At 39.9% G+C, this 22818-nt stretch overlaps 1 protein-coding gene across 8 annotated transcripts in view; it reads left to right on the top strand.

Annotated features, from left to right (window-relative positions):
• Window positions 1-22818, top strand: part of TP53BP1 (tumor protein p53 binding protein 1) — a 121318-nt gene that overhangs the window by 72462 nt on the left and 26038 nt on the right. For 5 of the 8 annotated variants that reach the window (XM_035259465.3, XM_035259463.3, XM_078334099.1 and 2 more), the window contains 5 exons: window positions 728-847; window positions 1629-1832; window positions 9108-9165; window positions 11978-12052; window positions 18640-19123. In XM_035259465.3, coding sequence (XP_035115356.3) covers window positions 728-847; window positions 1629-1832; window positions 9108-9165; window positions 11978-12052; window positions 18640-19123 — 941 coding nt within the window. The remainder of the gene's footprint in view (window positions 1-727; window positions 848-1628; window positions 1833-9107; window positions 9166-11977; window positions 12053-18639; window positions 19124-22818) is intronic. The other 3 variants (XM_078334098.1, XM_078334097.1, XM_054239556.2) reach the window with 1 other exon arrangement.

Here is a 22818-nt window from a genome sequence, read left to right as displayed (position 1 = left end):
AAAAAGTAGCTTTATGGCTTGACAAATATTTTCTATTTATAATAATTTAACAATTAACTAAAACACTGGTGATGCTTATATATGAGGGATTTACTGTTTTGCAGAGATCTAGGTATGAAGATTACACTTAGTCCTAGAATGAATGCTGGTCAGTACTGCCAAACCCTGAAACCCTTGGATTTCTGTGCTAGAACCAGTCGGTATCTTGAAGTCCTTTGACCCATGAGATCCTTTGTCATCTCTTTGATTAGATTATTAATTATAAGTATTAACTTCAGACTTTGCTTTGGAGAATCCTACAGACGATTAAGGCATAAACAAACTCCTTAGGGTAGCATTGCATAAAATTACATTGTCTAGGTTTGAAACAGTCCAAATTTGTATTGCTAAATATCCCCTGATGTGTACTGTCTTGGAGCTCAGATGTTTGTGTTCTTTTTGACTCCATGTTCCTCAGGTCCTGCAGATTTTTGGCTTTCTCTGTTTGCTCATCCTCTAGTTGTCTACTTCGTGTCAATACTATAGTTGGCTGTGAGGAGAGCAGACACAATAGAAGGGAGTTGGTCGGGAGCCTGGTGAGGGTGGTAGGAATGAGACAGAATTTGGGAGCAAAGGAAAAGAGTAATTGAAATATTTCTTAGAGTTCTCATTGTTTTTGTTTATTTTATACTTCTGTTTTGGTTTGTTTTTTATCATATTTTCTTTCTTTCTTTTTTTTTTTTTTCAGAAACCCCATTTCATTTCACTTTGCCTAAAGAAGGTGATATCATCCCACCATTGACTGGGGCAACCCCACCTCTTATTGGGCACCTAAAATTGGAGCCCAAGAGACACAGTACTCCTATTGGTGAGTGAATAAAAAGTAATGATGTTTAAGCCAGAATTTCCGAGATGTCATTCTTTACCCAAGTGATATTTTAGATCTGAGGAGTTGGGCCTGGCTTGTAAGGTTGATTTTTGTCTTAGGGAAAATAGGGCTATGAAGTCTGGTTCTGTGATTTTACTTCTAGGAGATGAGGGGTAAAGAGAGGAAGGAAAGAAAGGATGGAGAGAAGTAAGAAAGAAAGAGAATACTTAAAAGGATTTTATCTTATTATTTGCAAGACAGTAGAATCTGAGTGCTAAGTAGTGATATAGAGCTGTTTTATAAGGAAGGAGTAGGAAGTAGGGTAGAAGTACTATTTATTCAGTACTTTGGCTAATTAATCAGTTTGCTGCTTGACAGGGCAAGAAAACTTAGATCCTCCTTCCCTGAAGCAGCCAGTAGTCTTCTACATTAACCTATTTGTTTTCTCTAGTCAGTGCTGGGAGGTAACAGTCATGCCGTCTGGAGTCTCCTGCTACCTATGCCTGATGCTGGCAGATGTGGGTTGGCTGAGGGCTCATGCAGCATCCTTTGTCCAGATGCAGAAGTGGAACTGAATCCTGTTGCTCCTCTTAAGACCAGGTGTCAATACTAGTTCGTAGTTGTTGATACTTATGACAGGGATCTATCCTAGGAACCTCCTCCAATCTTGCAGAGCTCTGGAGCCAAACAGGCAAATTGATGACTTGAATTACTGTTTTTTTTTGTGTGTGTTTGTATTTTAGTGTTCTTTTTTTCTTCCTCCCTCCCTCACTTCTTTCAGGTATTAGCAACTATCCAGAAAGCACCATAGCAACCAGTGATGTCATGTCTGAAAGCATGGTGGAGACTCATGATCCCATACTTGGAAGTGAAAAAGGGGATTCTGGGGCTGCCCCAGAAATGGATGATAAATTGTGTCTAAGAATGAAACTGGTTAGTCCTGAGACTGAGGCGAGTGAAGAGTCTTTGCAGTTCAACCTGGAAAGTAAGTTTATGTTAATCTTGGATAATTAGTAGCTGCAGGTCATCTGGGGAGTACTGATTATAATCTAGTTATAATAATTGATATTTTATATTTATGAGTATATTTGTACAGTCTTACACTCATAGATTTAATTATTTGCTTTCAGCCAGCTGTCATGTTACTAAAGATACTCTGTTTTATAATCTCAAAGTTACAGCTTGTTTCTCTGTATTAAGCCTATTTCTATATAATTGGTTTTCCTATTCAGAAAGACTTCAGAATAGGGTAGAAAATTTTAGGACTGTGGATTCACATTGCAGATTAATGTTGATTCTTTCTCACATGAATTACAAGTTGTTTGGTAGGGCTAGAATAAAGAGAAGTTACAAGGGAGGGATTCAAAGTAGGGACCAGATGCTGAAAGACTTTTTACATCATGCTGAGAAGCTCAAGAGTTTTACCCAAGGGAGTAGTAATATCAGATTTGCCTTTCAAAAAAGGATCAGCTGAGTTTTTCAAAACCTTGTGTGTTTGTGCTTGATGGTTCCTTTCCTTGCCTTTCCCATATTCTGTTCTCCTGCCTGGTAAATTCTACCCAGTCTTTAACCAGAAAGTGAGGTCATTGGCAGCAGGGCTGTAGATGAGGGATGAATTTGAGGGGTGAATAGACAGAAGCATGGGGCCAGTTGAATATGGAAGTAAGGGGGAGGAAAAAAATAGAGAATGACTCTATGTGTCATCTCATTTTTATAATAGTACTGCCAGGTAGGTATCTGCATTTTTCATTTTATTGATGAGAAAACACAGTAAGAGAGGTTTTTTTGGTTTGTTTTATTTTATTTTTTAAATTTTACTTTACGTGTATACTATATCCAGCATTTCTCCCCATGTTATACCCCCTACCCTCCCCACCCTCTACTATCCCTCCCCTACCCCCCCACAACTGCCCCCAGTGTGTGATGCTGTTCTCCCTGAGTCCATGTGTTGTAATTGTTTAACACCCACCTATGAGTGAGAACATGGTGGTGTTTGGTTTTCTGTTCTTGTGTCAGTTTGCTGAGAATGATGGCTTCCAGATTCATCCAAATCCCTACAAAGGACACGAACTTACCGTTTTTTATGGCTGCATAGTGTTCCATGGTGTATATGTACCACATTTTCTTTGTCCAGTCTATCATTGATGGGCATTTGGGTTGACTGCAGGTTGTTGCTATTGTATACAGGGCTGCAGTGAACATACGTGTGCATGTGTCTTTATAGTAGAACGATTTATAGTTCTTTGGGTATATACCCAGTAATGGGATTCCTGGGTCAAATGGAATTTCTATTTCTAGATCCTTGAGAAATCATCACACTGTCTTCCACAATGGTTGAACTAATTTATACTCCCACCAACTGTGTAGGAGGGTTCCTATTTCTCAGCATCCCCTCCAGCATCTGTTGTCTCCAGACTTTTTAATGATCGCCATTCTAACTGGCGTGAGATGGTATCTCAGTGTGGTTTTGATTTGCATTTCTCTAATGACCAGTGATGATGAGCATTTTTTCATATGTTTGTTGGCCTCATATATGTCTTCTTTTGAAATGTGTCTGTTCATATCCTTTGCCCACTGTTGAGAGGTTTTTAAGTTATATGCCTAAGGTCACAATAATTGGTGCTAGGTAGAGTTGGAATTTGAGTCAGACCCAACTCTGAAGCTTATACTTTTTTCATTTCCGGTAGTTTATAAAAGCTGTTTAAGGGAGATTAGAAGAGGAAGAAATCTCATAAGTGAGATTGTAAAGGAACATTCAGAGAGAAGGAGAACTAGGAGGGTATATGAAGCCATGGAAGTCTATGGAGAGGAGAGTTACAAGAAGATAATGTCAGGCACAGGAGCAAGTTTGGTAAGATTGTCTGAAAATATACATTGACTTTGGCAATTAGGATCCATTTGGTGACTCTAGCAAGAGCTATTTCAGAGCAGTTGGGGTGGGAGCTATATTAAAGTCACTGAGGAAGGATGAAGAAGAGGAGATGAGGCCACAAATGTACTGTCGACTTTTGAGAATTGCTTGTGAGAGGAGAAGAGAAAATATGGTGAGTTAGAGGGAAATACAGGGTTGAAAGAGGATTTGTTATTTTTGGCTGGGAGAGGCCTGAGCAAGTTTATAGAGTTTAATTTATGCCTAGTGTTCCACTGTTGGAACACTAAGCTTGTGGGAGTTATTTATATCCTGCTCATGGTCATTGCCAAGGTCTGATTTTTCACAAAAAAAATTTGCAACCTCCAGCATAAATGGGTTAAGGAAGGGTCCAAAAGAGGGAGGCATAGATTAAAGATGAGGGAATTGGGGAAACAGTTGATGAATCAAGGCCCTGAAGAAGTTGGGAGGGAAAGCTATTGAAGACTACACCAGAATAGATTGGATAAGCAAGACTTCTCCTTTGAGACCAGAGAAGAGAAAAGTAATTTTAACCTAATATATTTTTAGCTGTTACTGTATGCCAGGCACTTCACATGTATAGCTCATTAAATCTCATAACAAGCCTATGAACTAGATCTTATTATTATCCTTCTTTTACAGATGAGGAAACTGAGGCACAGGAAGGTTGAGCACTTTCCCTAGATAAAGCTAGCAAATGGAGTAGCTGGACACAAATCCAGGAAGTCTGATTCCAAAACTTTAGTGCTATGGTACTTATTGATTTGAATCTTAGCAGCTCAGTAGACATTAAAGTATTACATGGTTCCATCCTTACTGTCATCTTCTCTGGAATAAATAAGGCCTTATTGCCACGCATGGTGGTTGGTGCACTCCTATAATCCCAGCAATTCCAGAGGCCGATGTGGGAGGTATGCTTAAACCCAGAAGTACAAGATCAGTTTGGGCAACATAGTGAGATCTCATCTCAGAAAAACAAAAATTTAAAAAAGGCTTATTGAGAGAAAGTATATGATAACCTTGAATCTTACTTTACCTTTGGACCTGAAGTTACAACTAGCTAAGTGTTAAGGATGATTACATCAGTAAATTTTACTACCTTTCCTAATACTAGGAGCATAGTATTAGGGACTATATTCAGTGTTACTTACATCATTTCATCCTTACAACAAACTTTTGAGGTTTGTTGTGTTTTTATCTTACAGAGGATGAAACTGAGACTCAAAATGACAAAGTAGTTTACTCCTAGGTTGGACTATTAAGTGCAATAGCCAGGGCGTGAACCAGGTTTCTGCTTCAGAGCCAGGGCTCTAACCAAACTTAAGCTGCCTTCCTCATGGACTGTTTAGATTATATTGGGTCATGAATATTTTAGAAATATTTAAAAACATTTAAGGGTTGTTTTCTCTAAGTCTGGTATAAATTGTAAATGAAAAATTTTAATCCCGTGAAATTAGTGACGTTGCTCTGAGAATATGGGACTCTTTTCAGTATAACCTTTAATTCGTTGCTGCATGTTCTTGAAAACATCCTTTTTTCTTTTCTTTTCTTTTTTTTGAGACAGGGTCTCGCTCTGTCACCCAGGCTGGAGTGCAGTGGGGTGATCTTGGCTCACTGCAACATCTGCCTCCCAGGTTCAAGCGATCCTTCCACTTTAGCCTCCTTAGTACCTGGGACTGCTGACATGCCACTACCCTTGCCTGGTTAATGTTTTGTATTTTTTGTATTATTGTAACATGTTTCACCATGTTAGTCCGGCTGGTATTGAACTCCTGGGCTCAAGTGATCCTGCCAAAGTATTGGGACTGCATGCCTGAGCCACTGTGCCTGGCCACCCTTTATTTTTCAAGTGTCTGTCCCAAAGCACTTTGGGGAGAACTTTGGTACCTTCTATTTCTAGGTGCTTTAAAAACTATTTAAAATTAGTTCATCAACCTAAAATATTTTTTACATATTTTATTGGTTTTTCATTTTTAATTTGTTTAAAAAATTTTTATGATACAAATTAAATTGTTTTAAAGTTTGTATTATTACATAATTTTTTAATTTCTTATATGGGAAGAGATGAATTGGGATTCAGGAGAAGTTTAATTTTCATTTAAGAATGTTACTGCTAGCCAGAGCAATCAGGCAAGAGAAAGAAATAAAGGGTATTGAAATAGGAAAGGAGGAAGTCAAATTGTCTCTATTTGCAGACAACATGATTGTATATCTAGAAGACCCCATCCTCTCAGCCCAAAATCTCCTGAAACTGATAAGCAACTTCAGCAAAATCTCAGGATACAAAATCAGTGTGCAAAAATCACAAGCATTCCTATACACCAATAACAGACTTAAAGAGAGCCAAATCAAGAACGAACTGCCATTCACAATTGCTACAAAGAGATTAAAATACCTAGGTATACAACTAACAAGGAACGTAAAGGACCTCTTCGAGGAGAACTACAAACCACTGCTCAATGAAATAAGAGAGGACACAAACAGATGGAGAAACATTTCATGTTCGTGGTTAGGAAGAATCAATATCATGAAAATGGCCCTACTGCCCAAAGTAATTTACAGATTCAATGCTATCCCCATCAAGCTACCAATGACCTTCTTCACAAAACTGGAAAAAACCACCTTAAACTTCATATGGAACCAAAAGAGAACCTGCATAGCCAAGTCAATTCTAAGCAAAAAGAAAAAACGGGAGGCATCACACTACCAGGCTTCAAACTATACTACAAGGCTACAGTAATCAAAACAGCATGGTAGTGGTACCAAAACAGAGATATAGACCAATGGAACAAAACAGAGGCATCAGAGGCAACACAACATATCTACAACCATCCGATCTTTGACAAACCTGACAAAAATAAGCAATGGGGGAAAGGATTCCCTGTTTGATAAATGGTGTTGGGAAAACTGGCTAGCCATGTGCAGAAAGCAGAAACTGGACCCCTTCCTGACATCTTACACCAAAATTAACTCCAGAAGGATTAAAGACTTAAACATAAGACCTAACACCATAAAAACCCTAGAAGAAAATCTAGGCAAAACCATTCAGGACATAGGAGTAGGCAAGGACTTCATGACCAAAACACCAAAAGCATTGGCAACAAAAGCCAAAATAGACAAATGGGACCTAATCAAACTCCACAGCTTCTGCACAGCAAAAGAAACAGTCATTAGAGTGAATCGGCAACCAACAGAATGGGAAAAAATTTTTGCAGTTTACCCATCTGACAAAGGGCTGATATTCAGAATTTACAAAGAACTAAAACAGATTTACAAGAAAAAAACAAACACGCCCATTCAAAAGTGGGCGAAGGATATGAACGGACACTTTACAAAAGAAGACATATACATGAGGCCAACAAACATGAAAAAATGCTCATCATCACTGGTCATTAGAGAAATGCAAATCAAAACTACATTGAGATACCATCTCACGCCGGTTAGAATGGCGATCATTAAAAAATCTGGAGACCACAGATGCTAGAGAGGATGTGGAGAAATAGGAACACTTTTACACTGTTGGTGGGAGTGTGAATTAGTTCAACCATTATGGAAGACAGTGTGGTGATTCCTCAAGGACCTAGAAATAGAAATTCCATTTGACCCAGCAATCCCATTACTGGGTATACATCCAAAGGATTATAAATCGTTCTACTATAAGGACACATGCACACGAATTTTCATTGCAGCATGGTTTACAATAGCAAAGACCTGGAACCAACCCAAATGCCCATCGATGATAGACTGGACAGGGAAAATGTGGCACATATACACCCTGGAATATTATGCATCCATCAAAAACGATGAATTCGTGTCATTTGTAGGGACCTGGATGAACTTGGAAAGCATCATTCTCAGCAAACTGACCCAAGTATGGAAAATCAAACACCGCATGTTCTCACTCATAGGCGGGTGTTGAACAATGAGAACACATGGACACAGGGAGGGGAGCATCACACACTGGGGTCCGTTGAGGGCAAATAGGGGAAGGACAGTGCGGGTTGGGGAGTTGGGGAGAGAGAGCATTGGGAGAAATGCCAGATATAGGTGAAGGGGAGGAAGGCAGCAAATCACACTGCCATGTGTGTACCTATGCAACAATCTTGCATGTTCTTCACATGTACCCCAAAACCTAAAATGCAGTTTAAAAAAAAAATTAAAAAAAAAAAGAATGTTACTGCTGGCCGGGTGTGGTGGCTCACCCCTATAATCCCAGCACTTTGTGAGGCTGAGTGGGGTGGATTACCTGAGGTCAAGAGTTCAAGACCAGCCTAGCCAACATGGTGAAACTCCATTTCTACTAAAAATGCAAAAATTAGCTGGGCATGATGGCAGCCACATGTAATTCCAGCTACACAGGAGGCCGAGGAGGAGAATTGCTTAAACCTGGGAGGTTGCAGTGAGCCGAGATCATACCACTACACTCCAGACTAAGTGAGTGAGACTCTGTCTCAAAAAAAAAAAAAAAAAAAAGAATGTTACTGCTTAGGGCTGAGCGTGGTAGCTCACGGGTATAATCCCCAGTACTTTTGGAGCCTGAGGGAGGTGGATCACCTAAGGTCAGAAGTTTGAGCCAGCCTGGCCAACATGGTGAAACCCTGTCCTTACTGAAAATACAAAACTTAGCTGGGTGTGGTGGTGCATGTCTGTAATCCCAACTACTCGGGAGGGTGAGGCATGACAATCACTTGAACCTAGGAGGTGGAGGTTGCAGCAAGTTGAGATTATGCTACTGCACTCCAGCCTAGGCAACAGAGTGAGACTGTTAAAAAAAAAAAAAAGAATGTTACTGCTTAGTAATTCATTATATTGTATTTCTTGCCAAACTTATTAGTATCTTATAGGAAGTTTGAAAGAAAATTGATTGGTGGAAGCGAGAAAAACTTGTACCATTAAATTACAAGAAATCTGGCCCAGCCTGGGCAAAAGAGTGAGACGCCATCTCAAAACAAATAAAAACAAGAAATCTGGAGGATCACTTGATTTCAGGAATTTAAGACCAGCCTGGGCAACATGGCAAAACTCTGTGTTTGCTAAAAAGTACAAAAAATTAGCTGGATGTGGTGGTGCATGCCTGTAGTCCCAGCTACTCGGGAGGCTGAGGCATGAGAATCGCTTGAACCTGGAGGCAGAGGTTGCAGTGAGCTGAGCTCACACCACTGCACTCCAGCCTGTGTGCCACAGTGAGAATCTGTCTCAAAAAAAAAAAAAAAAATTACAAGAAATGTTTGTATGTTTACTTATTAGTTTTACTTATTTCTATTTCTTTTTGTTACTTGTTACAAATACTAGTAGAGCAGAGTGAAGGTTTTAGGTGTGATACTAACTAAATTCTGTTTCCTTTCTCTCGTTGGTTTTGTTTTTATTCAGAGCCTGCAACTGGTGAAAGAAAAAATGGATCTACTGCTGTTGCTGAGTCTGTTGCCAGGTAACCAAAGCTGGATGCTATTTAGAGTTTAATACGTAGCTACTGGTAATGAGGGTAGATGGTTTATCAACAGAGGAAAAAAGTTAAAATGAGAGTCTTCCATAAAGGATTTAGCAATGTATTGAATTGATCACACACTTCTAAATTAATACTTTTTTAAGTGCAGTGAAGCTTTTTTCTATATATACCTAGAAAGGTATTAAATGTCTTTCTTTTTGTTCATGTGAGAGTTCCTCTCCCCACTTATTTCTGTTGTTCAGACAAGAGTCTCCACAATCTCAGGATTGTTGTTCCGATTGATAAGAAAAGGAAGGCTTAACAAGAGATAGTTACAGATCTTGTTTATTTTGCAATCCTGTATTCAGCCGCAGACTTCAGGTCATTTTCTCTTCTGCCTGTCAAATTAACTACTATGTTGAGCTGTTATTTTTGCTTTGTCATGAATGTCGTAATGCTTTGAGGATGAATATGACCCCATACTGAGGTTTTGGTTGTTAAGCTTTGCCATCTGGTGGCTGTGAGAGTACAGTTGTTTCATTTGTGTTTGGCATGAGTCATCCAGCATGAAAATGCTAATAGCAGTTGGTGAAATATAGGTAAGAATTCTTTTTTTTTCCTTTTTTGAGACAGAATCTTGCTCTGTTGCCCAGGCTGGAGTGCAGTGGTGTGATCATGGCTCACTGTGACCTCAACATCCTGAGCTCCAGCAATCTTCCTGCTTCAGCCACCCAAGTAGCTGGGTCTCTAGGCGTGCACCACCTCACCTGGCTAATATTTGTATTTTTTGTAGAGATGGGGATCTCATTATGTTGCCCAGGCTGGTCTTGAACTCCTGGGTTCAAGCAGTCTGCCTGCCTTGACCTCCCAAAGTGCTAGGATTACAGGCGTGAGCCACCATGCCTCACCAAGAATTCTTAAATTAGAGGCTAGGCAAGTACTGTAAATAAAACTAAAGTTATTTACAGTATAAATAACTGTTTATACAGAGGGTTGAGGACAATGGCAAACTGAATGTATGGTCCATGTGAAAGGGTGTGCCCCATTCAACTCCAGCCAGTGGTTGTCATGCAAGATTGCAAACTTACGGTTGCCATATCTTTGTTTTTAAAAAGAAATCCTGGATTTTTAAAAATAAAATATCAAAAGAGGCCTATGGACTAAATGTAACTTCTTTCTTATGAGTTTCTGACCTTTTTCAAAGTCTTTTGATCTGTTCTTAGCTGTGTCTTAGAGAGATTAGTTGCTCTCTGGGCTATTGTATATTTAATCTGAAAGATAAGTACCTTAGGGCCCTTACTCATTTGAAGATCCTTTAATGATACATTGTTGAAGTATCATTAAAGTTGAAGAACTTGAGAAGGTCTTTAGAAGTTGGAGAACTTAAAAGGGGAAGAAAGTAGAGTGTGTATCTGATCTATTTCGCATTAACAGAATTTTTGGCCAGGAACAAGTTGTTCTAGTTTGTACATATGCATATTCAGAAGGAACAGAGTATGTTACTGAAGCTTCTAGAACCCTTAGGGTAGAAAGTAGAGAGGAGAAAATAAGGAAAAACTTTGAGCAGAGGGTTGGAATGGTAGATCATAGAATGAGATGAAATTTTTTGATACTGTTTTGAAGAAAATTTTCCAAATTAAAATTAAAATTAAAAAAATTTTTACTTGTTTTCCATTGGGTTCACTATAACAAATCATCTAAAGTAAGCCCTGTCACAATATTGGAAGTGGTCCTAGCTTAAGCTGCATTTAAGTAGAGCTTTTTTGTTTGTTTCTTTGAGACAGAGTCTCACTTTGTCACCCAGGTTGCAGTGCACTGGTGCAATCATAGTTCACTGCAACCTTGACCTCCTGGGCTCATGTGATTCTGCTTCAACCCCACAAGGAGCAGGAACTACAGGTGCCTGCCGCTAAGCCTGGCTAATTTTTGTATTTTTAGTAGAGGTAGGGTTTCATCATGTTGCTCCGGCTAGTCTCTAACTCCTGAGCTCAAGTGATCCACCTGCCTTGGCATTCCAGAGTGGTACGATTACAGGCATAAGGCACCATGCTCAGCCTAGGTGAAGCTTTTATTTTACTATAGAGGGTTTCAAGCATATAGGAAAGTAGAGAGAGCAGTATACTGCCATGTACTCATCACCCAGTTCCAAGAATTACCTGTGGCCAGTCTTAATTCATTTATAGATATTTCCAGCACCCACTCCCTACTGAATAATTTTGAAGATAATTTTAGCATTATATAATTTTATGTGAAATACTTCAATGCTGTCTCCAAAAGATAAGGATTCTTCATTTAAATCTTAACCATATTACTATTATCATACTTTAAAAAATTGACAATTTTTCCTTAATACCTAAAATACTCAGTGTTCAAATTTCTCTGATTGTCTCATAAATGGTGTTTTACAGTTTGTTTGACTCAAGACCTGAGGTTCACATATTGCATTTGATGATGTCTCCTTAAGTCTTTTAAAATGTATAAACTGCCCCTCTAATTTTTTGTTTTTTTGCCTCTTGCAAATTATTTGTTGAAGTTACAGATTGTTATATATTTTTCTACATTCTGGATTTTGCTGATTGCATCTTTATGGTACTTAATACAGTCCTCTGTCCACCTTATTTCCAGTAAGTCTTGTTTGAAAATTTTAAATTATACTAATTCAAAACAAGTATGAAGAATGCATTTTGGTGTAAGGTGGTTTGGAGCATGGTGTGCAGAGAAAGCATTTTGTTTCCTCTTTGTATACAAAGATAATCTCCAAAGGTACTTTTCTTTTCCAAACTAACAATTATATTGCTTTAATATATTATCTTAGTCCCCAGAAGACCATGTCTGTCTTCTGGAAAGAGAATGAGGCTCGAAGCGAGGATACTCCCACCACACCCATCAGGTAAGCATTATTTTCATAGAATCTTTTGGGCTACATTGGTTCACAGAATGGTTGGTGCCAAAATCCTAGTATGTACTGTGCTATGGTTTGACTGTGGCATGTGTTGGACACTTAACCCCCAGTGCAAGTGTTGACAGATAATTAGTGGTATTGGTATAAAGCTACAGAAGTTGAACACACACACACACAAGGTAATCATGGGAGCACTGCCCATATGAATGCATTAAGGCTGTTACAGTGAGCATGGGTTAATTATAAAGGGTTAAGGGTCAGTTTGGCCCCCTTTCCACCCTCTTGCATTTACCCTCACCATATGATGCCTTCTGCCATGTTATGATGCAGCTAGAAGGCCCGCACCAGCTGGCCATCTAGATGCTGGTGCCATGCTCTTGGTCGTTCCAGCCTTCAGAACCATGAGCCAAATCCTGTGAATCTTTTCTTTATAAATTTCCCAGTCTGGTGGGAATTCTTTTATAGCAGCAGAAAACAGAGTAGGATGTACTGCTACTATTTTGTGAGCTTGAGCTTACCTATTTTTTTTTTTTAATCTTAAGGGACTATAATGTATTCTGGATAGATTCATGAGCTATCATGAGAAATTTTATTAAATGTTTTATAGCTACACATTTTTGTCTTTATCTGCCAGTTGTATAAATTTAAAATGACTGTCTTCATAAATAAATAAATTGTGAGATAGGGTCTCACACTGTCACCCAGGCTGGAGTGAAGTGGTGTGAATGAACATGGCGCACGGAAGCCTTTACCTCCGGGGCTTCAGCCTCCCCAGTTGCGAGGACCATAGGCATGTGCCACCATACTGGCTAAGTTTTCTGTTCTTTGTAGAGATGGCTTTTCACTATGTTGTCCAGTCTGGTTCCAAATTCGTGGGATCAAGCAGTCCTCCCACCTTGACATCCAAAAGTGTTGGGAATACAAATGGAAGCCGCCATGCCCTGCCTATGAAAATAATTGATGTAATTCTGTATTTCTCGGATTAGTTTTTATTTTGGAAATCATGTTGACTTTTAACAGACTTTTTATTTCCCTTTAGCTTCTCACAGAGCAAAATATGAGATATTTAGCTTCCCAAATTTAAAGGTTTTAAGACTTAATGGAAGTAATTTTTCTGTAATTTCTTTTTCTTTTTAGAGACAGAGTCTCACTCTGTAACCCAGGCTGAAGTGCAATGGTGTAGTAGTAGCTCACTGCAGCCTCAAATGCCTAGGCTCAAGCAGTCCTGCCTCAGCCCCCTGAGTAGCTAGGACTACAGGCATGTGCCACCATGTCTGGCAAATTTTTTTTTTTTTAAACTTTTTGTAATCCCAGCACTTACTGTGTTGCCCAGGCTGGTCTCAAACTCCTGGGCTCAAGTGATCCTCCTGCCTTGTTTTCTCGAAGTGCTGGGATTACAAGTGTGAGCCACCGTGCTTAGCCCCATAATTTCTTTACTCCATAATCTCTTAAAACAGTTCTGAGGCAGGAAAAAAGTTTTGAGTTACAGGTTTTTTTTCTCTGTTTAAGTAATTAAGGAGGTGACGGGTCACAGTGGCTCATGCCTATAATCCCAGCACTTGGAGGCCAAAGCACGAGGATTCCTTGAGGCTAGGAGTTTGAGATGAACCTGGGTGACATAGTAAGACCCTGTTTCTTTTCTTTTTTTTTTTTTAATTAGCATTTTGGTCACAGATGTGCAGAGAAAGTGAGACCCTGTTTCTGCCGAAGGAAAAAAAAAAGCTGGATGTGGTGACATGCGCTTGTGGTCCCAGCTACTTGGAAGACTGAAGTGGGTTGATCGTTTGAACCTGGGAGGTCGAGGCTGCAGTGAGCTGTGGTTGCGCCACTGCACTTCAGCCTGGGGGACAGAGTGAGACCCTGTCTCAAAAAAATAAAGAATAAAGAGTATCTTATATGGAATACATGATTCTTACGTTTAGTGTAGAGAGATAAGTAATGGCAGTGGAAGTGAACCTGTATTTTCATTTCTAAGTGAAGTATCTTTTTCCTCTAAAATTCAGTGATTTCAAAATTAGGCAGTGTGATAATGTTTTGTCAGTAGGTATATAACTAATAGTGATATAAGTAGTATGATTTGGCCAGGTGTGGTGGCTTACACCTATAATCCCAGCACTTTGGTAGAATGAGGTGGGTGGATTGCCTGAGCTCAGGAGTTCGAGACCAGCCTGGGCATCATGGCAAAACCTCATCTCTACAAAAAGTACAAAAATTGGCCGGGCACGGTGGCTCATGCCTGTAATCCCAGCACTTTGGGAGGCCGAGATGGGAGGATCACCTGAGGTCAGGAGTTCAAGACCAACCTGGCCAACATGGTGAAACACCATCTCTACAAAAATATAAAAAATTAGATGGACGTGGTGGCAGGTCCCCATAATCCCAGCTGCTTGGGAGGCTGAGGCAGGAGAATCACTCGAACCCAGGAGGTGGAGGTTGCAGTGAGCTAAGATCACATCATTACGCTCCAGCCCGGGCAACAGAGCGAAACTCCTTATCAAAAAAAAAAAAAAAAAGTACAAAAATTAGCCAGGTGTGGCAGTGCAATGCCTGTAGTCCCAGCTACTTGGGATGCTGAGGTGAGAGGATGGCTTGAGCCCAGGAGATGGAGGATACGGTGAGCCGAGATCATGCCACTGCATTCCAGCCTGGGCAACAGAGCCAGACCTTGTTTGTTTGTTTGTTTTTTAAAAAAAGGCTGGGCACGGTGGCTTACATCTGTAATCCCAGCACTTTGGGAGGCTGAGGTGGGTGGATCACCTGAGGTTGGGAGTTCGAGACCAGCCTGACCAACATGGAGAAATGCTGTCTCTACTAAAAATACAAAATTAGCCAGGCGTGGTGATGCATGCCTTTAATCCCAGCTACTCAGGAGGCTAAAGCAGGAGAATCACTTGAACCTGGGAGGCAGAGGTTGCGATGAACTGAGATTGTGCCATTGCACTCCAGTCTGGGCAACTCTGTCTCAAAAGAAAAGGATGGACAGGGTGGCTCACACCTGTAATCCCAGCATTTTGGGAGGCTGAGGCAGGAGGATCACTTCAGTCCAAGAGTTAGTGACCAGCCTTGCCAACAAGGTGAAACCCTGTCTCTACTAAAAATACAAAAATTATCTAGCTGGGGTGGTCCTTGCTTGTAGTCCCCAGCTACTCTGGAGGCTGAGGTATGAGAATCACTTGAACCCTGGAGGTGGCGGTGGTAGTGAGCCAAGATGGTGCTACTACACTACAGTCAGGGCAGCAGAGCGAGACTGTCTCAAAAAAATAATAATAATAATAACAGCATAATTTCTATGTTTCTATGTTCATTATTGAAGCAAGTATTTAAAAGAAAGATGTCCACTTTAAATGGGCATTCTGAGTAAGTGTGTGCTTGTTGATATTCTTGGATATCAGATGATCCTGATGGTAAAGAAAATCATGTGATTTAAAAAGTGGTGTAGTAATGGCCCAGCTATTAGTAAATTTATTGATGTCATTGTATTGCCTTGCTTTTTTTTTTTTTTAAACATTTTAAAATAGAGATGCCAAAATGTTGGTGATATTGTTTAACTTTGGTGGAGCAAAGACGTGGGATTTTAGCTGGATTTGATTCCAGATGTTTCATAAACAGAGCTACACTCAAAATAGAATAGTTAGACATTTGTTAAATATGGAGATTTATTCTTCTCTATTTCAGTTCAGATTAATTTTTTTTTGAGATTGAATCTTGCTCTGTCATGCAGGCTGGAAGTACAGTGGGGTGATCTTGGCTCACTGCAACTTCTCCTCCCTGGATTTAAGGGATTCTTCTGCCTCAGCCTCCCAAGTAGCTGGGACTACAGGAATATGCCACCACACCTGGCTAATTTTTTTGTATTTTTAGTAGAGACAGTTTTGCCATGTTGTCCAGGCAGGTCTTGAACTACTGACCTCCAATGATCCAACCGTCTTGGCTTCTCAAAGTGCTGCCACTGGTATGAGCCACTGTGCCTGGCCTCAGTTTAGATTAACTTTATCCATGCTTTTTTCTGCTAAAATTTGCTTTTCAGGATTTTTTTTTTAAACGGATTCTCGCTCTGTTGCCCAGGCTGGAGTGCAGTGGGTTGATCTCAGCTCACTGCAACCTCTGCCTCTTGGTTCAAGCGATTCTTGTGCCTCAGCCTCCAGAGTAGCTAAAAGTATAGGCATGTGCCACCATGCCCAGCTAATTTTTGCATTTTTAGTAGATATAGGGTTTCACCATGTTGGCCAGCCTGGTCTTAAACTTCTGGTCTCAGGTGATCCACCTGCCTCAGCCTCCCAAAGTGCTGGGTTTACAGGCATGAGCCACTGTGCCCAGCCTAAAATCTACTGTCTTCGTATTAGTTTCTAAGTCTGGCATATAGTGACTAGAGTAGAATTGCACAGCTGGAACTAATGGAGAAGGAGAGGTAGGGAACTTCTTATAATTTAGTGGATTACTGTAGAAATAAAATTCCATTCAGATACTCTAACCTGAATAAACAGCTTCTGAGGTGTCTTAGTCTTTTTTGGGCTGCTACAACAATTTCTCACATTTCTGAAGGCTGAGAAGTTCTAGATCAAAGCACTGGCAGATTTGGTGTCTGGTGAGGGCTTGATTCCCGGTTCGTAGACAGCTGTTCTCACATGGCAGTTGGGGGCAAGGGAGTTCTCTGAAGTTTCTTTTATAAGGGCACTGACCCTATTCATGAGGGCTCTTCCTCTTAATACCATCACCTTGGGGGTTAGGATTTAATATATGAGTCTTGGGTTGAAGGGGACATAGATATTTAGTCTGTAGCATGAGATAAAATTTATAAGCTTGTTTAGGATGGGAAGCAACAATAATTGAATTCCTAAAATCCAGTCCTGGCTCTTCTGGCTTTTGAATCCTTTCCTTCTTGCTCAGCCACTGATATGTTAGATGTCTTAAAGATTCAAATTTGAATATTCAGTTGTTATTGAAGGTGAACTGAGTCTCTTTAATTGCTTTGTCTTATGCATCTAATATTGATTGAGCAGCTGCTGTGCTCAATATCTTACATATATGACCATTTATAAACCTCACAGGAGGTAACTGCTACACATGGTAGATGTCTCCGGGTGGTCATGTTCTTACTTCTTCATTGAACCATATATTCTCATTCAGTTGAGGTTCCTGAGCGATAGGACATTAACTGTAACAACCAAATGTATGCTAAGCTCTTCTTGGCTAGAAATCTATTCTAAATCCCTCTGTGAGGTCCTGTTCTGGTAGTTGAGCTAAACAGTATAGAAACCTCAGAAACTTCTTTTTTCCTTTTCCTTCAAGATCTAGAGCAGAGCAATCCCTAAAGAGCACTTCCCGTTTCCTTTACTCTGTTGACCTAAGCAAGCTGAGATCCTAAGGATAAGAGCTTCTCTCAAGTAGGAGATAGCCCCTATCTTTTTCTGACCACATACTTAAATCAACATATGACATGGTTTCTAGGCCCCTTAGCATCCTACATGTTACCTTCTGTGTGTTTATCTACAGTTTATGCCTTGTAAACTGTCATGCCTAGAACTGAAACAGATATTCCATATGTGGTCTTAGCATGGTCAGTTCAGAACGTATTCCTTTGGTCTTTATTCTGGCTGTTGTACATGTAATGGAGCCTAAAATTGCATTATGTTGATTTCATCTGAGTAGGTTTTGCAATTGATTGATTCAGAGAACATTCATTCTTCTGTTCAAAGTACGTGTATTTAGCATCTATTTTATATTAAGCTGTGAGTTAGGTGTTTTACATATAAAGATGGTTAAGACATTAGTGTCAAATTTCTGTTGACTTGCAGTTAGCCTGGACCTTTTTATTCTGGAGGATTGTTAGGGACATTTAAGAAAGCTCCTAGTCACTTCAGAAGTCATGGTATGTGGTTTGTAGAAGACATTCAACAAATGCTTGTGGAATAAAGGAACAAATCACTGATACCCAAGTGGGATGACTTATGAAAAGAAATGGGTTATATCTTGAATAACTGTCTTTGAGAAACCAGTTCATTCTGAGATGTTTAGTTGTAGATACATCAGTATAGCTGACAAAACTAGAATCTACCTACAACTTTATTCTTTATAAATCAGATTTCCTTTCCTAGAAATATTGGTCAGGAGGGGATAAAAAATATCTAGAACGCTAGGAATCAGTTAAGGAATGTTAAAACCGTTCATAAAGCCAGATGAGACAACTTGACTTAATCTGTTGTCAAAATAGATCCCTAAGTTGTCCTTCATTGTCTGACTTAAGTAATTGGTTTACATCTTTTTGTTTACTTCATTTTCCTGCATCAAGTTTCAGAGTTCATAGCTAGTAATGGGAAGAAATTTTATGACTATTTTATCATCATGTGGGAATTTTTCTATTTACCGTTATATTTCTTACAGGGGTGAAATTATGAGAGGCCTCCCAAGGTGATAATGCTTGACTACCTTAATTTCTCCCTTCTTTACATTTTTCATATTGTCAAAATATGGCTCCTCCTTTCCACTACACACACACACACACACACACACACACACACACGTTCACACATGCACTTGCTTAATTGACATGGCTTCTTTCTGTGTTGCATTTTCAGGGGGAACTTGCTCCACTTTCCAAGTTCTCAAGGAGAAGAGGAAAAAGAAAAATTGGAGAGTGACCATACAATGGGGCAGAGTCAACAGCCTATGAAGCCCATTAGTCCTGTCAAGAACCTTGTTTCTCCTGCTTCCCAGAAGGTGGTCATACAAGGGCCATCCAGTCCTCAAGGAGAAGCAATGGTGACGGATGTGCTAGAAGACCAGAAAGAAGGATGGAATACTAATCAGGAAAATCCTAGTAAGGCCTTGATTGAAAGGCCCAGCCAAAATAACATAGGAATCCAAACCATGGAGTGTTCCCTGAGGGTCCCAGAAACTGTTTCAGCAGCAACCCAGACTATAAAGATTGTGTGTGAGCAGGGGACCAGTACAGTGGACCAGAACTTCGGAAAGCAAGATGCCACAGTTCAGACTGAGAGGGGGAGTGGTGAGAAACCAGTCAGTGCTCCTGGGGATGATACAGAGTCGCTCCATAGCCAGGTGAGAGAACTTATATACTAGGGTGCATCCAAGGCCCTGTTGTTGACTTTCAGGATTCTCAGAGAATTTAAGTTGTGGCATGTCTACCTAATGACAGTTCTTGACAGTTTTGTATAGAACAATGGTTAAAAGACAAAAACAACTACCAAGATACAGATATGGTAGTGATATTGTGGGTAGCTATAGCCAGTAGTCTTTGAGGGAAAATGTAATATTGCTAGTTTTTCAGGTAGTTCTTTAGTGGAGAAAAAAGCCAGAGATCAGCTTGGGTCCTGTAATATTCTTCTACATTCACTCTTTTCCTTCTCCATCATTTTTTATCTTCCCCTCTAACCATCAGATCTAATTTTCTCTCCCTTAAGTCTATTTATTTCATCATGGTTCTCGGAATTTAGAGAGTAGAAAGTAATGGGGAAAGAAGCAGCACCAAGAATAGTGTATTTCAGTATTTGAAACAGAAAGAACAGTAACAGGAATAGAGAGAGAGAGGGAAAAGTCCCCAGGTGACTGGGAACTGCAGAAGAGAGGCTAGACTGGAAGCTAATGGGAGGAAAAGGATTAGGGCTGATGAAAGTGAGGCTGGAAGAATATCAGGTTCCAGGGAACAGAGTAGGGAAGTATGAGTACTAGTAGAAATTAAGTAGGTGGCTGTGCGTGGTGGCACACACCTGTAATCCCCGCACTTTCAGAGGCCCAGGTGGGAGGAGTACTTGAGCCCAGGAGTTTGAGACTATCTTGGGCAATATAGTGAGATTTTGTCTCTTAAAAAAAAATTGAGTAGATAAAAATAAGTGGCAGAAATGTATGTGTTAACAAATATGTAAAAGTTCACAACATTTCATTGAGTGGCAGAGTAGGATCTATGGCAGAGAAAATTTGAAAGTTACTAGTTAACAGTAGTCTCCACTTATCACTGGTTTCTTTTTCTGTGGTTTTAGTTGCCCATGGTCAGCTGCAGTCCAAAAATATTAAATGGAAAATTATAGAAATAATAAGTTTTAAATTGTGTGCTGTTCTGAGTGATGTGTTAAAATCAAGTGCTGTCCCTCTTAGTTCTGGCGAGGATATAAATGCTCCCTTTTTCCAGCATATCCATGCTGTATATGTTCCCTGCCTGTTAATGACTTAGTAGGCATTGTGGTTATCAGATCAACTATCATGCTATTGTGGTGCTTGCCTTCAAGTAACCCTTGTTTTACTTTTGCCCCAAAGTTTGAGAGTAGTGATGCTGACAATCTGAATATGCCAGAAAAGTCGTAAAGTGCTTCCTCTAAGTGAAAAGGTAAAAGGTCTTAATAAGGAAAGAAAAAAAAATCATATGCTGAAGTTATCTTATGTATGGTAAGAACATATCTATCCATGAAATTATGAACAGTGTATTGTTAAAGTTTCATTATTAGTTATTAATCTCTTTCTGTGCTTGATTTATAAATATGTCTGTATAGGAAGAAACAGTGTATAGGGTTCGGTATTATCTGCAGTTTCAGGCATCCACTGGGGGTCAAAATGTGCCAAACACATTTCTCCCTCAGATAAAGGAGATACTGTAGTGGTCAAATTGCCTTTTCAGTTTCTGTGGTAGATTATCTTCATTTGGGATCTACTTAGGAAATCTTCACTATCGATGTACCACTCATTCTGATTGTCCAAGTTGTTTGTTTTAGAAAAACAAAATACAGTTTTTATGTATTGAATACCTGTGGCATGTGAGCATTGTGCTCAAGACAATGGCAAATTTTATGTTATATAGATTTACCGTAATAAAAATATGGATGATGTATGGAATAACAGAAATTGAAATTGGTATGTCATCTTTTGAAGAGAGAGTAGCAAATAAGAAAGGCTGTATGCAAGTTTTCCAGGTGTCAGTGCTTCCCCCCCCCCCGAGACAGAGTTTCGCTCTTGTTACCCAGGCTGGAGTGCAATGGCACGATCTCGGCTCACCGCAACCTCCACCTCCTCGGTTCAGGCAATTCTCCTGCCTCAGCCTCCTGAGTAGCTGGGATTACAGGCACGCGCCACCATGCCCAGCTAATTTTTTGTATTTTTAGTAGAGACGGGGTTTCAACATGTTGACCGGGATGGTCTTGATCTCTTGACCTCGTGATCCACCTGCCTCGGCCTCCCAAAGTGCTGGGATTACAGGCTTGAGCCACCGCGCCCAGCCCAGTGCTTTTTAAAAATCCCCTTCAGTGTAGGCAAGACATAGGCCAGTGCTAGTAGAAAAGCATAAGCAGCCTACTTTGACACTCCTGAAATTTTCATTTGTATGTCAAAATGGACATGAAACCAGGTTTCCTATGAAGGGAAAGTGTGGTTTTATTTTCATTTTGTTTCTTTCCCTTAATGGTGATATGATCATCAATTTATTTATTTTATAGACACCTCTTTTCAGAAGACTATTTGAAGAGAGGAAGCATAGCTTTCTTTTTATCTGCCCCCTTTACCTTTGCATTTTATTCTCTCAGACATGCTTAAGTCTCTCTCTTGAAGTGATCATTCATGTGGCTGTTGTAATTGGAAGAATGCAGGGTAGCTTCTTGGCTGCATTTCAAGGGATATGTAAAGCACTGAAACCTTTTAGACTGACTTTCTCTTTAGTGGGGGGAATAGTCATATCGTGTGTGTAGGAAGGAAGTCCAGGCTGTCATAGTTCTCATGGGTGGGCGTCCTGGTGATTGAGGTGGGACAGACCTGTGCTTTAACCATTCTTAAGACACAGTTGTGTATGTAGAAGTATTTTTTTTTTTTAGACAGTCTCACCCTGTTGCCCAGGCTGGAGTGCAGTGGCACGACCTCGGCTCACTGCAGCCTCCACCTCCCAGGTTCAGGTGATTCTCCTGCCTCAGCCCCCTGAGTAGCTGGGATTACAGGTGTATCTTTAGTGGAGACGGGGTTTCACCATGTTGGCCAGGTTGGCCTCAAAAGCCTGACCTTGCGATCTGCCCACCTGGGCCTCCCAAAGTGGTGGGATTACAGGTATGGGCCACCACACCCAGCCGTATGTAGAAGTATTTTAAAGAATAGGATGAGTAGCGTTCCATGACTTTGATATTATTTATAACTATTCACATAATTTTCATATCTCCATTTTAGTAAATATTTCACCTCTGCCTGTTTCCAAGTTGAGATTGGAGTGGGGATTATTCAGATCAATTATTGAAAGCTTTTGGTAAATTACTACCACATGTCAGAAAAAAATGCAGAATTACCATTATTGCATTTTTGGCTACTTTGATACTGAAAAGTAAAATCATCCTACCATAGGGGAGATAAGGTGAGAGACAGAAGTGTGCATTTTCTTTTCAGAATTACAGAGCCAATGGGATGTAAGAGGGAGGGGAAAAATGTGATATAGTTGTTATTAGAAAACATTTATTTTTTTCAGAAATACAAGACTGAAATTCTAGCACTTTTTATCAGCCACGGGAAGGTCCTGGGTCATAAAGGCTGAAAGCCCCAAACTAACTAATGATTTGAGGTGGTAAATATGGCTTCAAGATTTAATTTGCTAAGAAGTTATCTTTTAAAAATTACCAAGATCTGACTAAAGCATGAACTCAGGCTGCCTGTAAATAGAAAATTATGAACGAGAAATAATGAATCTGGATGCTATGTTAGTTAAATCAGTTGTTCTTTTGAATAGCAGTAGTTATTAGTTTGTTGTGTTTTGTAAATCAGAAATAGGGCATTTG

This window comes from Callithrix jacchus, chromosome 8 (assembly GCF_049354715.1).
Source record: "Callithrix jacchus isolate 240 chromosome 8, calJac240_pri, whole genome shotgun sequence".
Lineage (NCBI taxonomy): Eukaryota > Metazoa > Chordata > Mammalia > Primates > Cebidae > Callithrix > Callithrix jacchus.
The sequence above is the reverse complement of the archived record's forward strand: the minus strand, read 5'-3'. Positions and strand labels throughout refer to the sequence as shown.